Source organism: Nicotiana sylvestris, chromosome 9 (assembly GCF_000393655.2).
Source record: "Nicotiana sylvestris chromosome 9, ASM39365v2, whole genome shotgun sequence".
In the NCBI taxonomy this organism is placed as follows: domain Eukaryota; kingdom Viridiplantae; phylum Streptophyta; class Magnoliopsida; order Solanales; family Solanaceae; genus Nicotiana; species Nicotiana sylvestris.
The window spans coordinates 188,575,848-188,596,705 of record NC_091065.1 but is presented as its reverse complement, the minus strand read 5'-3'; the positions used below and the strand labels follow the sequence as shown (position 1 = coordinate 188,596,705).

General features: G+C 33.2%; 1 protein-coding gene across 1 annotated transcript; it reads left to right on the top strand.

The window, feature by feature from the left end:
• Window positions 1-1,409: 1,409 nt before the first annotated feature.
• LOC104250132 (agamous-like MADS-box protein AGL29) lies at window positions 1,410-1,994 on the top strand. The gene has a single exon (XM_009806694.1). The coding sequence runs from the start codon at window positions 1,410-1,412 to the stop codon at window positions 1,992-1,994; it is 585 nt and encodes a 194-aa protein (XP_009804996.1).
• The last annotated feature ends 18,864 nt before the right edge of the window (window positions 1,995-20,858 follow it).

Below are 20,858 nucleotides of genomic sequence, written 5' to 3'. Positions count from 1 at the left end.
TCCCTTTTTGCAATCCGAAAGATTAAATGTCTGTTTAATCTCATGTGCGCATGCAATTATATTTATATATTCATACATACATATGGACAAGTCTCTTCTTTAACTTTTCATTTTTTTTTTTTAGATTAATTTACTTGGATCTACATTAAGAATATATCTGAGTTCTTTGTAAGACAACCATTTACTCAAGTCTCTTTTATGATTTAATATGATTTCAAGATCTAATAAATTAACATGTTTGCACAAAATTTGCAATTTTTTTTTTAATTAGACTAGGGATATCTATTAATTCCTATAATTACGACGTCTTTATAATTATCAATCACCATAAAAGGAGCTTTAACTTTTTAGTTCCGATTGATGTAGAAAATAATTAAATTCACCATTTAATTCGATAATTTTATTTGAAGTATATTATTAATTGACCTCTATAAAATACTATTGGTAATGTGATGCTACAATTGGTTAATGCGATTTCCCAATTAGTAATTAGATAAATATGACAAACAAGAAAAATTGCCGTTAATAATATAGTTAATCTATTATTTACCTTTGATATTTTATTTGACATGTCATTTATTTAATCTTATTATATCTTTTATGAAGGAAAAATAGTATTAACATTTCATCATATGTTGCATTGTTGATATAATAAATTTTCCTTAAGTCTTTCACAAATTTAAGAATTGTGTGGTGTGCATTTTTGTGTTGATCCTTGTTATATTTGACATTTTCCGTTTCAAGTTAAGTGTCAAAAATTTTCTATTGATGTTAATGCATTTCTAAAATTCTAAAATCATAAAATCTAAAAAAAAATCTCTTCTAATTACATTCACATTTACTTTGGTAATTAAGCACATTAAAATATTTTCTAATTCAAGTTAAATTTCGGATCTAGTTAATATTAAGTTGAATGCTTGATTTTCACTATTGCTATTAATTTCTATAAGCATATTTATATTAATATATTTTTCTTTTGAAGTTAAATCGTAAATTTATTTCTATTTATGCAAGTAAATAATTTGATTTAGTTACTATAAATGTTTGAAAGTCTTTGGTAAGTAACTAATGTTCTATCAATTTTTTCATAATTGTTAATTGTTACTTGGTAGATTTAATTAAGTATATTAAACCAGTTACCTCTTTTAACTTAAAATTTCAAATTCGGTTGATGTTACTGACATGCAAATCATATTCTAAGTATCAAATCAATTTAAATTGTTTACTATATTTTCAAATATGAAGAAGATTACTTTCTATTTTAATATTTGACTAGAAATTCAATTACTATTGTGAATAACTTCTCAACATGCGTATATAAATACCAATGATATTATCTTTTTCTGTAAGCCACTTTTATTGAAAACAATTGAGTAATAAATTTTATTTTATTTTATTTTATTTTATCAATGAAGGAGGAGGAGGAGAAGACTGCAGAGAAGAAGACAGCAGGGCGTCAAAAAGTTCCTTTAGTAAAAATAGAAAGGGAAGACCACCGCTACGCTACATTTTCAAAGCGTCGATCGGGCTTATATAAGAAAACAAGTAAACTTGTTAGGGAAAGTGGCGCAGATATAGGAATAATTCTTTCTTCACCGTCTGGTAATCTATTTTCTCTTTTTCACCCAACGTCTAATATAGTTTTAGATCGTTTTGAGAATCCAAATATAGAATTAGATTATACTACACAACTTGTTGCTGCATATTTACATAACAAAGTAAACCAAAGTTGTGATAGGCTTAAAGAGTTTAAAACAAGAGAAAAAATTGCTTCCCAACAAATGATTTTATTTGATCAGTTGAATGAGACTAGACAAATAGATCAGCAGGAATATATTGACCAATTGAATGCTGATGATATAACCAAGTATGAAGTTTGGTTAAATGGCATTATATTTGGTTTGGACAATCATTTAAAACAGCTAGAGAATGGAGCTTCATCCTCGTCACAAGTTCCTCCAGAGAATGCAGATAATTCATCTAGTTCTTCGTAGGTGAATTATCTCCAGATACTATCATGAGTCGTGTGCGACAAAAACATGAAATTTTAAATTCTTATGATTAGTGTGTACTTTTTTTTCTTTGTTTCAATGATGGTACGATTGCATGTACTTTGCTCATTAATGAAATATTATATCCTTTTATATATATGATGTCTCATACGTGTTAGGTTTCTTAATATTGTACTATATATATATATATATGTGTGTGTGTATTGTAACACCCCAACCCCTTAGCATACTTGGATTATATTTGAAGCACGTCATGTCAAAATGGTTGGAAAGAGGGGGCGAGAGGGGGTTCAATTCAATTCCCACCATTGAAAAATTATACAGTGCAAACAGAGGGGGAAAAAAATTGTTACTTATATATAAGTTGATAATTTTGTTGATATAAGGAAATATCTAGGGAAACTAAGATCACAAAAGTGAGTGACACTTGCAGCCACAACATACGAGACCCTACTTTCAAAACAAATTACGGTGATTTATAAAATAATTTAAAAAAAGATCGACAAAAATACGAGAAGATCAGAAATTTAACCCAGAGCTGGAGAGCCAAGCAGAAAGAATCAACCATTCAAGGTCTCTACTTGGCATATTTGTCATACATGACAGCTTACACGCACCTCAACTAATTCATTAGGCATGCATATATCTCCCACCAACATAGACAATAGTAACTTTACAGACTAAAGCTTAGAAAAATGGGAATATTACCTAATTTTTTGTTTCTACTGAGATTAAACCTCAATTCTAGTGTTGTCAACTTTATTAACTACTAGGTTACACCTTTGAGAGTTCATTCAAGGTTAGAAGTTATACATCCAAAGCAGTTATCCGATAGTCATTCATCAATAAAGCACTTTCACCAACAATAATGAATGAGATAACTTCAAGTTTCCCACACTAATTTCATGGCAGCTGCAAAACTTCCTAATGCAGCAAAATCACCATCTTAAGCAATTATTAGAACTGTAACAAGAAGGGGGAAAGTCCGTTGCACTAAGCTCCTACTATGTGCGGGATCCAGGGAAGGGCCGGACCACAAGGGTCTATTATACGCAGTCTTATCCTGCATTTCTGTAAGAGAATATTTCCACGGCTCGAACCCGTGACCTCCTGGTCACATGGCAGCAACCTTATCAGTTACTAAAACAAGAATGACAAAAAACACAATAGCTACACAGAAAAGTGTTGATGCAAGACAAACTGCTGCATACATGGCGAATTTGTCCATTGATATTACTGGGCCTTCACATTTAATTTTAGGTGAAGCTTCAGAAGGAGCTCTTGTTCAGAAAGAACCAACTCTTTGTACTAATGCTACAGATAAAGAAAGCTTCAAAATAACTAATGTCAAATGATCCCAAAAGCTGATCAATTTCTATCAAAATCCACAGTACTTCTCCGGAGAAAAGCAAAAGGAAGAAATCCCAGAAATCTTAAAATAACAAATTACAGATTTACACAAAAAGCATAAACTTTCTCTTTGTTCACAAAGAACCGAGTTGAGAATGACTATCCATTTTTGGGGGGCAACACGACACAACAACGATGATTGGGGATCAATATTAATCCAGACAATGACGCGGCCACCTATTTGATTGAAAATAGCCTAGAATTGGCTCAAACACTAAAAGGGCAGCCTGTTGCACAATCCCACATTCAAGCAGGGTTCGAGAAAGGACTGCATCCCAAGGGGATAACATATAGGTAGCCTACCCTAATGCAAACATTAGGGTAGAACCCGTGACCTACAGGTCACACCGAGGACAACTTGACCGTTATTCCAAGGCTCTCTTCAAATGACTCAAACACAGAATCCCATATTTTCATTTGGCCAAACTAAGATCACAAAGCAGATGAAGACTTACAACAACAACATGAAAATTAGCAAATTTACCAAACCATGCCTGAGAAAATTGATCAGGCTCCCACTAATAACTCATACTAATAGACATATGATCTTACATTCATCTCGGAGAGGAGATGCAACAACCAGTGAAAGCACTTATATTGATTGAATGCAAGCTAAGGAATCAACAAGTGACGGTTTCTATTTCTTGGCACAGACTTGCTTGTAAAATGTTACAATGAACACCCTTCAACGAGGGTATTGCAGAGGCCGTATACCCAAAGCAAGAAACACAAATCAGCTAATCCTTGACCAAAAGGAGAGGGGGGAAACTTGTATCAATAACAAGCAACAAAGAGACTTCAAGTTTCTTTATATTATGTTTGCGACAACTGCATAACTTACAAATACTTATTGCCCGGTCACCACCTGAAGTATTTCAAAGTGTTACAACGGGTAGAAGCAAAGTGTTAAGGTAGGACGACATGCTTCATACATAGCAATTTTGTCAAAGGAGATAACCAGAGATCATATAGGACTTCAGGTTACGCTTCAAAAGGAACTCTCGTTCAGAAAGAACCAACTCTTTGTACCAAGACGCACCAGAAAAACATCAAAACAACCCATAAATTTCTATCAAAATCAGCTGTATTTTTCAGAGGAAAAAGGAAATAAATCTCAAAAATAAACATCAAACCTCTGATCTACAAAAAAGCACAAAACTTTTACTTAGCTAGCGCTTAGACAAAGATTTGCTTGAAACTTGAAACATAATAGTTTTTGAAGTTGTGTTGTCATAACATGTTACTTATCATTTATTAGTTATTAGCAATCAATTCTATCAATACAGTTACTTGTAATTACCTTTTAAGTGACTTGATTGTGTAAATATTTTTAAATTGTCCGTGCACAGAGCATAAATTCAACAAGAAGCACTTAATTTCAATGAGAAATTATTTCTTTGACGAAACAAAGCAATTAGAAGGTCCATCACTATGACTAAGGGCAGAGATATCAAAGAGAAACATATTTCACCTGATAAAATCAATTCAGCAAAGGAGACACAAATACCTAATAAAACAAACTACTCTATTAAATTATGCAATCCAATCACAAACCCATCAGTAAGACGTTACATAAAACAAAACATAACCAACAAATTTGAACTAAATCATTCATTTCTAAGGTGCTCTTGAGCACCAAGAAAGCTAGCTTGATGAAGATCAAGATCATTGAGCTGTGACTATTTAGGAGGATGACCATTTAGGAGGATTAAAGAGATGCAAAAATTAGGTGTTCACAACTGCCCGTCTAAACATACTTCATCAAACAACCATACTATTCAATCGCAAACATCACTAAAATGTTACATAAAACAGAACAAAACCACAAATTTGGATTAAATCATTTATTTCTGGGGTGGTACAAGAGCAGGGGAAGCACCACGAAGGCTAGCTTGCTGCAAATCAAGATCATTGAGCTGTTGTTCACATAAAATTAGACTATTTAGTAGGATTAAAGAGATGCAAAAATTAGGTGTTTACACCTATCCGTCTAAAAATATTTCAATTGATAAAATCAATTTAGTAAAAGAGGCAGCACAAACATCAAATAGCCATACTATTCAATCACAAACCCGTCACTAAAATGTTACATTAAAAAAAGAAAAAAAACCAACAAATTTAAATTAAATCATTTAATTCTGAGGTGCAATTGCAGCAGAAGGGGGAGCACCGAGAAGGCTAGCTTGTTGAAGATCAATTTCATTGAGCTGTTGTTCACGATCCATCACTATAATTAAAGGCAAACCCAGAACCAAAAACGTAGTCGCGACGATCCACGCAGCTTTTCCAGTGCTTTTAGCAAGTTTTTTGCCTACATACGTGGCATCACTAGCTGCTTGCTTTCCTTTGATCACTATAGATGAGCGAGAAACCCTAGAGATTATGCCGTCGTTTTTGTTGCTGCTGTTTGATTTGGTCAGAGAGATGCGTTTGCCGCCGGCAGATGCCATTGTTGAGGTGGTTGAAGAGGGAGGTTTAGGGTTTTGCTAGCTTGAGGTTTGGGCTAAAACCCTTGTGGCCTTGTCATTTATTGAGATCTAAAGAAAAGATTTATAGGAGAAATGAAAAAAGTAGAAAAGCAAGCTTAAGTTTATTTTTAGATCCATTTTTACTCTATTTAGTTATGCGTCTTGCTTTCTTTTTTAGTCTGTTTCAAAAATAAATTCTTTTTTTATATTTAGCAACTCTTTAACTCTAAATTTCTACATTATTATATATTTAATACCACAAGACTCAACGATATTTTAATACACACATCTTTAGTTTAAAATCGTAAAATTTAAAAGCCTTCCATAATTTCTTAAACGCTGTGCTTAGTCAAATTAAGACACATAAATTAAACTGAAGAAAGTATTTTAGATAAATACTTGTAAAGAAAAGCACTTTGCGTCTGTCCAATTCATTTGAAAAGTGTTTTTTTCCTAGTATATGATAAAAGAGGTATTTTTTGGTCAATCTTTCAAAAATATATTTGAGCATCACAGGGAAAAGATAGTAGTATTGAAAAAAAAATGTAAATCCTCAAGAGTTCTTACACTTTCATGTTGAGAACTCAATTCATTTAGTTACTACAAAAATAAACTCAATTCATAGTACGAATTATAAAAAAAAATACCTATTAAATCGATTTCAAGAATACCAATTACAATTTTTATTATCCAAAGAGAAATCCTTTAGTAGTATCGGCCATTTACTCCCCCACCTTCTTTCCTCTAAAATTTATCAAGTGATCATGCTAAAAAAATAAAATATTATCCATAATTAAATTATGAAATCTTACTAAATGAGTTAAGAGAATCTTATTTATTTCTCTTTCATTTTAGTAATTAAGAAATAGTTCAAAAATAAAAAAGCATTTTGAATAGAAGTCATTTTGAAAATAGGTAAGAAATTTTCGTCAAAGTTAATCCTTTCTTCCGTTCGAAGCCTTTAACCACCTTTCGAGTTTTGTATCTGACTAGCTTGCCATTTCCGTTTTTTTGAGTTTAAAGACCCATTTGCATTTGAGTGGTCTTTTACCCTTTGGAAGTTTAACCAGCTTGTGCGTGCCAGTTTTCTATAGAGATTCAATCTCTTCTTACATAGCTTTCATCCACTGGTTCTTTTCTGGATGGGACACCACCTCCTTAAGACTTTCTGCCTTCCCCTCATCACTGATGAGGATAGAGTATCTGCATGACTCTATCCTTGGCCTTTCTGATCTCCTCAGAGGTTGAGGTTGTTCAACTCCTTGGGTGGGATGCTCCCCTGCTCAATAGCCTTATCAGGTTGCTCTCCCTGTTCGGCAATCTCGTCGGTCCTACTTTCTGCATTTGTGGGATTGTTAGAAGTAGAAAGAATGGTAACAAAGTTAGGGATTATACCATTCTTGACTTTCTTTGACATATCATCAGCAGTTCCAACTTCACTTTCTCGGAAGACTACATCTCTGCTTCTGATGACCTTCTTTATTACAGGATCTTACAATCTGTATCCGAACTCTTTATCTCTATATCCGATGAATATGCAAGGAATGGATTTATCATCCAGCTTTGTTCTCTGCTCATTTGGTACATGTGCAAAAGTTTTGCAACCGAACACCTTTAGATGCGAGTAGGCCATCTCCATGTTGGTCCAAACTCTCTCTGGGATGTCAAACTCCAATGGAACTGCTGGACTCCTATTGATCAGATAACAGACTGTCTTAACTGCTTCACCCCAGAATGACTTTTAGGCAGTTTAGCCATTCTGAGTTTGCTTCTCACCTTCTCAACAATGGGTGTGGTTCATCCTCTCGGCTACACCATTGTGCAGTGGGATTCCAGGAACTGTCTTTTCATGTTTGATCACATGACTTGACCAATACTCTTCAAATTACTTTGAAGTTTACTCACTTTCATTGTCACTTCGGAGACGCTTTAGCTTTCGTCTGTCTCCCTTTCCACCAGAGCATGAAACTTTTGGAAAACTTGAAATATCTGATTTTTTATTTTCAAGATATAAACCCATAATTTTCGTGAAGCATTATTAATAAAAGTAACAAAATCTTTGTTACCGGTCATCGATTCTATCTCCATTGGAACACAAATATCAGAATATACCATATCAAGTATATTCAATTTTCTTTCAGACGATGTCTGAAATGAGACTCTATTCTGCTTACCAAATAAAAAGAGATGAGTAATTTCCTGACAATAATCTGCAATCCCTTCTCGCTCATACGACCCATTTTTTTGTGCCACAAATCTGCAGAAATCTCATCTTGTACCGCATTTAATTTAACTCGCCATATTTCTGTATTTGTCCTGTACAATGTGCCACGAGCAACTCCCTTTGCAATCACTAATGATCCCTTGGTGAGTCTCCACTTTTCATTTGTAAAATAGTTCTCGTATCTATCTCGGTCTATAGCAATTTCCGAGATCAAGTTCATCCGCAAATTAGGTACATGTCGTACGTCCTTTAGAACCAATGGGCATCCGACATTTATCTTGATACAAATGTCACCAATCTCCGCAATCTTTGAGTAACTTGTGTTACCCATTCTCACAGTGCCGAAATCACCTGCTACATATCTGCAAAAAAAATCTCTTACCAGTATAGCATGGTAAGATGCGGTTGTGTCAACCACCCATTCCGAATCTGGACCTGCCAAGTGCATGCACTCCTCTTCGTCATTTATGAAGAGAACAACGTTTTCATTATTTTGCATTGTCGCAGTTGTATTTTCATCATTCTTCTGGCCACTGCTTTCACCTTTACCCTTTCTTAGATTTGGGCAATCTCTTTTGAAGTGGTCTAGTTGATCGCAATTGTAGCAATTTCTGATTTTTAATTTGGATCGATTCTTGGACTTCCCACGACCTTCGGATCTACCATAATTGCTTGAACTATTATGGCAACTCTTGCCTCTACCTTCTATGATGAGAGCTTGTCCTTGATTTTCAGGCTTCAATCTCATCTTCTCATTGAGTAGAAGAGTCGATGTTACGTCTGTCAACTCAATGGTGGTCTTACCGTACAAGATGTTTGTTCCCAAATTATCAAATGAAAACGGCAACGAGCTCAAGAGCAAGAAGGCTTTATCTTCTTCCTCGATCTTTACTCCGAGGTTGGTGATCTGTGTGATTAGTCCGTTAAACATATTTAAAAGTGACAAAAAATTCATACCTTCACCCATGTGTAGGGCGTATAACTGTTCTTTAGGAACAATTTATTTGTCAACATTTTGGACATATATAGGCTTTCCAACCTTGTCGAAATACCATATGCGGTGTTTTCATCAATAATATTATTTACTACATCATCTGATAAGTGCAACCTGATTGCACTAGCAGCCTTTTCATCCAAGTCAGCCAAATCTTCATCTTTTATGGTATCAGGCCTTTTGGCATTAGCATCTAGTACCTTGTATAATCCCTATTGAGTAGATCCATCGTTCTTCTTTTCCATATTGAGAAACCGCTATGTCCCTTGAATTTTTCTATCTCGTACTTTACTCCGGATATTTTTTTAGAATAGTACTACCGACCGTGAATAATATTTTTGTGTACAAGCAGAACTTGTACTCTGATACCAGTTGTTGGGAATAATCCTCCCACAAGAATAATATTCACGGTAATAATAGTGGAATAATAACGTAGCATCGAGATACGGTAATCAACAATAATAAAAGAGTGACAATGACACCAATATCTTTACGTGAAAAACCCTTATGAATAAGGGAAAAAACCGAGAGGAGCAACTAATATCACTATAGTAAGAAATTTTACACTTTGTAGGCCCGAGTAAAATACTACAAAGACCACTTCAACACTCAAAAAAAAAACCTTTTTTTGATATTTTCACCTCACTATAATATCATTCACACTCTCTATTTTCTTCATAGACTATTTTCTGATACCTGTGTGTGATGTCTCACTCTTTCTTTTTTTCTTTGTTGGTGTGATTGAAGAAGTGAGAAAGCTACACTGTTTACGGGGAAAATAACCTTGGGCTCCAAGTGTGCAGTGGCGTACACATAATTTTTCAGAAACGGTGTCACCATTTAAAGAAATAAACAAATAAATAACTTATTGTAGTTGTAAGAGGTGTCATTTTCTATATTTATCCCTAATATTTTTATTTTTCTTATACAAAACTAGTAAAAAAATTCGGCGAAGCGGTGTCCCATGACACCGCATAGGGCAAGGTGTATACACCCCTGCAAGTGTGCTACAAGAGAATTTTGATTTTCCTCCACATTTTTGCATACTTTGGCTCTAAGTAAAATCTTCCGCCAAATTTTTCTGCCAAAGTAAATTCATACGCAAAAATAGGCACAAGGTTACTGCCAACTATTGCCAACAAATGGGATGGACACCACAATCCAATATAAAATATATAAAAAAAAGGCTATGAAGAGACGCTGTTCAAGTCTGGGTTTCCTTATTTTTTTAATGGAGTTAGGCACTAACTTAGCTAGAATTGAAGCTACTCATTATTCTTCAGGGAAATCTCACTACAAGGTGATGTATAACATCATCTTTTTCCACCTTAATTTGACCAGTAAATAACAGTTACATGCAGATTAACTCAGTTGCTTGATTCAATCTGTAGGACAAATCCTGAAGCTTGAACATTGTGTGATCCTCCAAAAGATGATCAGAAATTAGCTCTTTGGAGTTATTGAACAATTTGAGAAACCAAACTATTGTCAAATTGAGTGTTGAAAACATCAAAGCTGATTAGACTGTGAATCCATTAGTCATTAGTGGTTAGGCATTTGTAGCAGCCACAGCTCCATGAAAACATGGCACTCCATTATGATTGTCCGATCCTTCGTCTTCGTCTTCATCGTCCTCCGTTTCCCACAAAAATCTAGCATATGCTGCACGTACATCGCTGAAAGCAAAACCGCACAGGTTCACAACGAATAGAGATGAATTGAGAATATAAACTTGACAAGTTCAACTATATATTAGCACTGATAACATATAATGTACTTAAGATATTGTGGGTTCAGAATTCGAGTACTTCTCGAGAATTTAGTCGTAGTAGTATTTTACACATATATCTATGTAACGGTTGTGAAACCAGGTTTTTCATTAAGAGTATCAAAGTATAAAGAAGTAAACACACAAATAAGTCAAAAGAATTCAACATATAGTGTAATATTTGGCGAAGGAGTGTCTATTCCACATTGTCCTATGTTCCATATCGGAAATATTTGATTAAGTTGAAACCTTCGAAAATAGGCTCCATCGCGCTATGACAATTAATGAACTTGATGTGAAACAGCATAATAAATATGCAGAACGTTAATCTTCATTTTTCTCCTACTAATGTTATCAGTGTAGCACTTTCCACCATTCCATTGTAGTAATCAAACTAAAAGGAATCTGTCTAACTCCATAGGTATTTATATTTCTATTTGTATTAAAGTACGTAGTTAATATTTCTATAATTGGAAAAAAATTTATGGCTGGCCACAGTTCATCGTTTACCTGTTTCCGGGAGAAACTTCAACTGCCCTCTTAAAGTAAGAGTAAGCCTTATCTTGATCATGATGAAGTTTCCATATCAACTTTGCATACTGTGAAATAATTTCTCCCTTACACTGCCAGGCCAATAACAAGAAGCACAATGACAAATATTATAAACCTGTAACAAGTAACATCTACTAACATTCATTTCAATGCAACGTAGAGTTTTCCGCTTGAAAAAGTATGCTATAAGTGTCTCAAGGTAGTCTATTTTCATTTGTTGTCTGTATTTGCACACATTTTGATTGAGGCGAAAGCTCATGAACAACAACAACGCCTCAGTCCCAGACAAGTTGGGGTCAGCTATATGAATCCTTACTTCTCGATTTAAGCTCAAGCCATGTTATCATCAATACCAATGACGTGAAAGCTCATGTACATAAAATATCCTTCATACAGAGTCAGTACTATTTTTCGACCGTAATTGGAAGTGGCATATTTCTAGGCTTCAATTTAATTATCTCCCTGCTCGAACGATCTAAAGAAAAACTAAACCAAAAAAAAGCAAATATTTCGCATGTTTATTTTGATGACATCCTTGAACAATAAGGAAGAGGAAATAATGGATCTCAATTTGCTTCATTTTAAGCGTATAAGTGCTAACCTAGAATGAAAATAAGGCCGCATTACCTGATCAAGGAACTGAGCATAGTTTCTTAAAAACAAGGGGTTATTTGGATTTCGTTGAATCATACTCATGTAGTAATCCTCGGTATTTCCATTACCAAATCTACCACTTCCAATCCCAAATCCTGCAGCAAGATGCAATGGAGGGGTTACTGGTCTGTTATCTCCTTTACCATCCATGTCCTGTAATATTGCAACTTCTTCGATTTCCTTGAGATATGGCGCATAGAAAAGACACAACTTCAATCCCAAAGAATTGTTACATGTACACTTGAAAGAAAGTAGAGAGGATGGGATAAATACCTGAGTTTGATCGGAGTGTGTGTTTGTATCGTGCTCGTTGTCAATGTCGTCATCAACATTGATCTCCCAAAGAAAACCAGCATATGCTGCAAGTACATGGCTGGAAACAAAAATTGAATGTCAATACCCCGTAGATCTGTCCTCTAACGAGAAGTAAAGATTCAATACTACAGATTATTACTACCTGTCCTCAGGAGCAGCACGAGTGGCACGTTCAAAGTAGTTCAAGGCTCTATCTTTATCATGGTGCAGCTGCCACACCAATTTAGCATACAAAGACAAGATATCCCCGTCTTTTGGATCTGCTAGTGTTGCTTGGAAGTAAAATTCCTCGGCCCCAGAAAAATCACCCTTTGACTGTCAAAGTTGCAGAAGGTTTATGAAAGACGCAAATATCAGATGAGAACCAAACAGTTATGGACAAAATTAGCGGTGGCAAAATGGTCGAAAGAAAACAGTTAACCACCTGCATATTATCCACTAAAAGATGGGTTGGATAATGAACTTTTTAAAAACGGGTCAAATATGGATAAAAATCATATTATCCATTTAGAAAATGAATAACCAATGAGTAATCAATGGGTCTAACTTTTACATTTGTAAAACCTCAAATTGGGGGTTCCTCAAGTTAGAGAGACTAAGAATTCTCCAAAAGTGATCATATACAAGAAGTCATGGATAATATGGGTAACCCATATTATCCGCCGGTTAACCCGTTTTTTATCCGTATTAAATATGGGTCGGGTCGGATAATTGATCCGTTTTTCCATTACCCGTTTTCAACCCGAACCATATCCGACCCGCCCGTTTGCCGTTCCTAGACAAAACAATGATGCTAAGACCACTAAAAAAAGAATACACACACTTCCTTTTATCACTTTCATCTATCGGTATCTTCAGCTGAAATCGGAGGGAGGAGTCGAGAAGATTTCTTGGTTCTTGATCTCATTCAATCATACTTTACATATCAGAATTCTTTTGTGTATGTTCAGTTTGCGCAGTCATTCACCGTCAACATCTGAGGAGAGAAGATTATGATTCCTCTTACATGTTCTTATGCAAATGATCTATAAGGGACATAATTTTTGAAGTAGCCTATAGCCTATTAGAGAAGAGCATGGATACTTTGTCGGACATGGTTTTAACTATTACTCCCTCCGGCCTAGATTATGCGAACAATTTGACTTAAAACTTCTCATTTTACCCTTATTAACAAGTTTTTACTGCCACACAAATGTTATGGCATGTTAAAGTCCACAAGTTCAAAAGTCTAATACACATACGAATAGTATGACATGTTTAAGGACGCAAGTATTAAAAGTCTTTCTTTCTTAACTTCGTGTCCAGTCAAATAGATTCACATAAATTGAAACTAAGGGTGTACTAATTTGCAGTTGTAGCTCTCATTGAAGACTTGCAGCTGTCGAATCCATAAAGAAATTGAGCATGGTACGAGGAGAATTAGCCATGTTCATAAACTGAAAATAAAAATATACTCTGTCAAGGGAATGGTGAATAGAGTCAATAGATTGACCTGCAAAAACTGGGCATAATTCCTCAAGACCAAAGGGTTGGACGGATATTCTTTGAGCAACCTCTTATAATGTGCTTCAACATCTCCATTTTCATCAAAATCTGAAGGTATAGAGTCGGAACCATGCAGTACCGGAGTCAGGATTTTCGCTAAGTGTCAAAATTTAAAGTATATTTATCTAAAGGTATAGAGTCACAACCATGCAGGAGTGAAGTCAGAATTTTCACCAAGTGTCAAAATTTAAAGTCTAAACACACGAAAAGTCAATGGGATTCAACACATAGTATATAGTATATAATAAAATAAAAATTTTACCTATCGAAATAGTGTAATTTTCTGGCGAAGGAGTGTCACTAGAACGATGACCTGCTCTTATCAGCACGCCCTCCGTCAATGGCGTCACAACACCACTATTATCAATGCTATTGCCATTAATTCCAAATCCAGAAGCAAGATACATTGTACTAACTCCACTTCCTCCTTCAACTCCCATGTCTTTAAATCCATCCAAACTTCTTTCTTTATCTTGTTTCCCTTCACTAATTCTTCATTATCATCTTCTTCTATCAGCCCCATAACTCTTTTTCCAAAGCTGAAGTCATCACTAATTACTATTTCTGCTAATATATCATTTCCTATAGTAACAGACTTCACAAATTTTCCATCATTGAACTCCTCCAAATCTTGATTATAAATAGAAAGTGATGGTTCTGTTTGCAACATTATCTTCTCTTGCTTATGACAAGATCTTGAAACTACCTTTGAAGTTTGATCTATACACTTGTTCAAGATTTGAACTTGATACCAACCCTATTAAATTCCCATCAGATTGAGCTCTCTGAAACGATATTCCACGAAGATAATTGCGTTTTGGGCTGAATTCAAAGTTGCATGAAAAAGAACATAAATGGTTTGAAGGATGAAAGGAGACTTTGCTAATATAGTGATCAGAGGTTTTATCAGTCTCTCTTTGGACTTTCTGGCGCTAAAAACTTTCAAATTCCGTAAAACGATGTCGAAATCTATCAAATCATGTCCGATTGACCTCAAATTTTGCACACAAGTCACATTTGACATTACGAACCTGCCCCAACTTCAGGAATCGGAATTCGACCCCGATATCAAAAAGTCTACTCCCGATCAAACTTTCTAAAATTCCAACTTTCGTCTTTTCAAATCGAATTCCACTGCGGACCTCCAAATCACAATCCGAACGTGCCCCTAAATCTAAAATCACCCAACGGAGCTAACAGAACCATCAGAAATCCAATCTGAGGTCAAATTCTAAAAAGTGTTTGTGAAATAGGAGTTGATGAGCTTCTGATGAGGAGCATATTGTTGGATATGGCTGTTGCTTGAGATTGCAAATCTTGATTCAAGATCCTAAATAAAGTGTTCAAAAAGATAAGTTGGTAGTTAATAACTGTCACCCTCAACTTTGACTTCCATAATATATTTAATTATTAAAAAATAGTAATTCCGAATTTATTAACAAAGAAACTTTTGGTAAGTCAAGCTTTTTAGAATTTAGATGATATTTGAAGTGGAAAAACAACTAGTACAACTCAATCTAAACAGAGTTTAAATCGATTATATGAATACTCACTAATCATGTTTCTTAATTTAAATTTAAATATCAAATAATTAGATTCTCTATGTTTTTTTACTCATAAGAATTTCAAGAGGACTAAAATACAGCTCACAAAAAAATATGATTTAAAGTAAATGTGTTAACATGACTAAAACAAAAGAATTTGGATGGGAGAGTGTGATATATAGATAAGAATGCACTCACATGCATCCACTGAGTTGTCAGAAGCTAAGGTTAGTCGCTAGTGTTGGGATATATACTATTAACCATGAATTTGATTTAGATATAGTATTTATTATGGAATAATTATTTATTTAATTTTAATAAAGTTTTAAATAGATCATATATTAGTCTGCGTCATTTGCTTATATAGTAGATGATTTAGTATATAAAGTTTAGCTTATACACAGAAAATTAAATTATCGGTTCTTATAAGTATAAAGTTTGAGTTCATAATCTAATGATGGAATTGGACAAAAGCTCATCAACTCCTATTTCACAAACACTTTCTGTAGAAAGTCCAAACAGAAACTTTGATAATACCTCTGAATACTATATTGGCAATGTATATTATTATTATTCAATTTATCAGGTATATCGACCCATGAAAGAATCTCGCATTTTAATAAATCAAAACAATAATAATGTACACATCTAATAATAATTATACCAAGATTAAGAGTATAAGGACATTCAATGCCTAGAGAGTTGATTTTATTAAGTTAGTATAAAATACTTATATCTACCTGGTCCGTTCAATACATATAAAATGTACTAGCACAAGAAGTTGGAATTAAATCATTTCCATAATTAAGATAAATTATATGTAACCTTGTGCTATAATCATCCATGATGGTTGTCCAATTCCATCATTAGATTGTGAAATCAAACTTTATACTTATAAGAACCGATGATTTAATCTTACGTGTATAAGCTAAACTCTATACAATAAATCATTTACTATATAAGCAAAGGACACAGACTAATATATGATCTATTTAAAACTTTATTAAAATTGAAGCTTTTCATAATAAATACTATATCTAAACCAAACTCATGATTAATAGTATATATCCCAACGGCTGGAAATAATGAGCTATAGATATATGCTCGTGAATTTTTTTCCAACAAGTCAACCTTTAGAGATCCTACATTAGCAACTCTTTCTGCATTTTTTTCTTTATCATTTATTGTGAGAGTACTAATTAACTACAATAATTCAAAATAATATGAAATCCAAAGATGAATAAACTCCACATGTTATAAGAAATATATACGTGGAAATATAAGAAACCTAGCTCTCTATAAAGATTTTAGAGCGTAATATGAAGCTAAGAGAGTTTTCATTGAGAGAAATATTTATTTTTCAATTATTTACGTAATGGGAGGGATAAGGGGAAATTGAAAAGAATATTATAAGGTGTAGAATCGAACTCATCCAAGTAAAAATTCATATATACACTACTAAAATTCACCTTTGTTTCTTCTTAGCTATAGTAGAAGTTGGTGCATGTAATGATGCAAAGATGTTTGAGATATGGTATTGTTATGAATTCTATTCCAACTATTAATAAGAGGGAATAAGCACACACGAGGTCAACATGCCTGTTTGGCACATCAAGGGCGTTTTGGTAAATTCACTTAAAATGGAGCAATGTGATTGGCCGAAAAGATATATTACTGTAGCTGCCATATAAATCTTTGAGTGACTTGACCAAATTACCCCTTGCTTATCTCATCATACATCACCATAGTTTTCAAAAGCTTTTATGAAGTGGGTCCCATCTGAGTCTTTGCTTAACACGTTCCTATCATTTTGCAAGCGTAGAACTAGGGCTAGGCATATATTGAGTAAAACCGATAACCCGAACCGTTAATTGTTTATTGGGTTATCGGTATTGAATTATTGGGTTAATGGTTTGGTAACGGTTTAGAATTTTTTTTACTATTGGGTTATCGGTTCGGGTCTTGGTTTGCCAATTTTATTAATGGGTTAACCGATAACCCAAGAAGAATTAATAAAATTATGACTTTACCCTTAAGTATATACATAGCTAGGGCTTCAGTTCATTCTCTCATATTCTTTCTCAGCCGTACTCTTCAGTTGCTTCATCTTCATTCTTCATAGACCTTACTAGTTACTCCTAGCGTAAACCTTTAGTCTTATATATTAGGCTTTTAATTTCTATAACAAAATTCATCTTCATATAGGGATTGCTCTATAGTTTCTTTTTTCAGGTTAGGCATTTGACAAACAACATCTATATTATATTGGACTGTTTGAGGGCTTCAACACTTGTGGAAGTGCAGGTATTGTGTGAAATAAAAATTCTAAATCAACTATTGTTGTTATTATATCGGAGGAGGCAGCTAATGCCTTGGAATATTTTATGGGAATTGCTGCAGTTTGATAAGTATTTATCCACTGATTTTTTTCGTGAAGCCTATAAGAATTGAGTAGTTGTTGTTTTGTTAACTTGAATTTAAATTGTTAGTACTATATGTTTGGACTAGTTAATTTTAAGGTGAAATTGCTACTACTTTGTATTATTATTAATGTATTTGGGCAACTGGTTGTTGAAGTATTAGTACTACTCCAGTTATGGCCACTAGACATAATGCAAAAATGGGTAGTATAGTTAGTGGCGGATGCAGCGTATAACCTACGGGTTCAACTAAACCTATAACTTTCGACGCGGAGTAAAAATTTATATGTAAAAATTCATTAAAATTGCAAAAATAGTAGATATGAACCCATAAATTTAAAAATACAATGGGTTCAATGTTAAAAACCTTAAAATTGAACCCATAAGATTTAAATACTGGATCCGCCTCTGAGTATAGTATATGTGAATTCTTCTCTCTTTTGCTTAACTCCAGTGAATTGTCTTATCTTTTTTGTTTAACTCTAGATTGAGTTATCTTATCGGGTAAACTGATAACCAAACCAATAATGATCGATAACCGATTAACCGATACCCGATAACCGATAACCGATAATATTCATAATCGAACCGAACTGACCGATGCCCACCCCTACGTAGAACCATTTGTATTGTACAACTTATTGAAGAAATGGGCTCACTGAAGTTCTTATTCATATATGAGTATTAGTTTGCACCTTAGCAGTCATTTGAGACACTTACTGTAAAATTTAGTTTAAGTGTACCAAATATGAATTAAAAGGTGAAAACTGCATAAAAACACTTAGAATTCTAATGATCTTTATACGTAGATTTACCTTTAAACTTAAACGCATAATTTACGTTGTCAAATTTTACATCGAAGACTTTTGATTTTTATTTAGAGAAAATAATATATAAACGTACAAAGAAAGTACTTGAACGAGAAAAAAACAATAAAATATTTAGCAATATGTATAAGTTTAACATAAATATCTTAAGATTAGATTATATTGTTAGTAGCTTTTATTCATTTACAGTTACGGAGGATGATTAATTAATGTGAATTCCGTCTAGACCATCATCAGAAAAGGTGGAAAAAGAATTATTTGAAGTTGGAATTACATAAATTTTAACTTTCCCCTTCTCACAAATTTATAATTAATCATGTGTAGCTTATACTTTGGGTACTTGTAGTCTCACTTTTTTTCTTCTTAAACATGAACTTCATAGTAAATAAAAAATATATTTTTATATTTTTTCAAAGTTTTTTCTTCGTAATAAAGAAAAATATATCTAACTTCAACATATTTATTTTTAAAATCTATTAAATTAAAATTAGAGTCCTTTTTTTGGTAAGCAAGGGAAGCTCATGGTTTTAAATTAAAATTAATCTTTCATTTCTACCAATGTAAATTAATATTAATCTAACTTTAGCAATAGTCATCTAAAATCTTATTAAAAAAATAGTAGAACATAATAGAGTCCAACTTAACGTCAAAAAGAAAAATAATTAATGACCTTGCCTGTAAAGTTATTTTCCTAATTAATTTTTAAATAGCTTTAAAAGGTATATATATAGGCTTTTGATGCATTATATGGTGTCTTACCAGTACATTTAGTAGCTTTTATGGACTTCTCTATGATTAAAAGTACATTTTATTTAGTCTAATTTAATTTGGCAAAAGTAATTAAGACTTTAAAAAATCAAAAAGGCATTAATTAGTATTTTCCCAAATTATCCTTGAACCAATAAATAATCTACAAAATATGAATATATACAAAGAGTAATTTAAGAAGATATAAAGGATAACTTAATTATATAACAGTTTTATTAATGCTATTAAATGATTCTCTTAATGGGTATGTCAAAAATTTAGAAGCACTTATTTTGAACAAAATGTAGCATCGTCTAAGAAATTATCCATAACTATTTTAATAACTTGATATTTTAAGTAAAATTTCATATTACCGGTGCATATAAATTAAGAAGAAAATTTACGCACATACTAATTAGCACAACCTAAGAGTCCGTTTGGACATACATTTTTTTTTTGCTTTTTTTCAAAAAGAAATTTGAAAACAATGTTTGGACATACAATTCTTATCTTTGAAAAAGTGGTTCTCAATTGAAACGGGATTTTTCAAGTTTTTAGTTTTACAAATTTACCCCATATTTTTAAACAATAGCATTTTAATTGTTTATGATATATCTTTTGTTGATTTTTTTTGGCTGCTACTTTTTTTTCTTTGTAACATCTGCATCTTCTTGATGTCTTTGGCTAATAATATTCATTTACTTCATCAAAAATAAAAAAAAAATAGCATTTTAATTATTTATTTTAAGTAGGATAATCAAATTGGGGATGGTTTTGATATTTTTTACAAGTTGTAGGGTATTAATCATGTTTTATGGTTTTGAAAAAAAAAACATCCAAATATGTTGCAAATTTTATAACCAAACACTAACTTCATCTTCAATTCAAATTTTAGTGAAATTCCAAATTTGAAAAAAAAAAAATTGGAATCGTGTCCAAACGCCTACTAAGCATAGTATTATTGCTTACTAGTCATGTTAGAAACTAATAAAACCACATAACTTGAGAAACCAACTTCTTCTTCTACATGATTCGTGTTGGTGGAGAGGAATATTTAACTACAAATTTTCGTTGATTAGGAAATATATTTAGCTTCATAAATATTTTCCAATTCTCTCGTCTATGAATAAGGAATTATAGATACAAAAGCTATTGGATAACCAAAAAATAAAAATAAAAAGATTTTGGCAACAGCTTAGGCCTTAGAGAATAGGAAAAAGCCTCGTGCCTCCATGGAAATATACGTGTAAGAGTTTCAAGCTTCGTAGTCCTTCTCGGACATCCATTAAAGAAAATAGAAAGAAGTTTTTTTTGGGTCTAGTGTCGGATATTTGATTTAGCCCAATTAAACTAGAAATGTCGTGCAAGTTCTATTTAG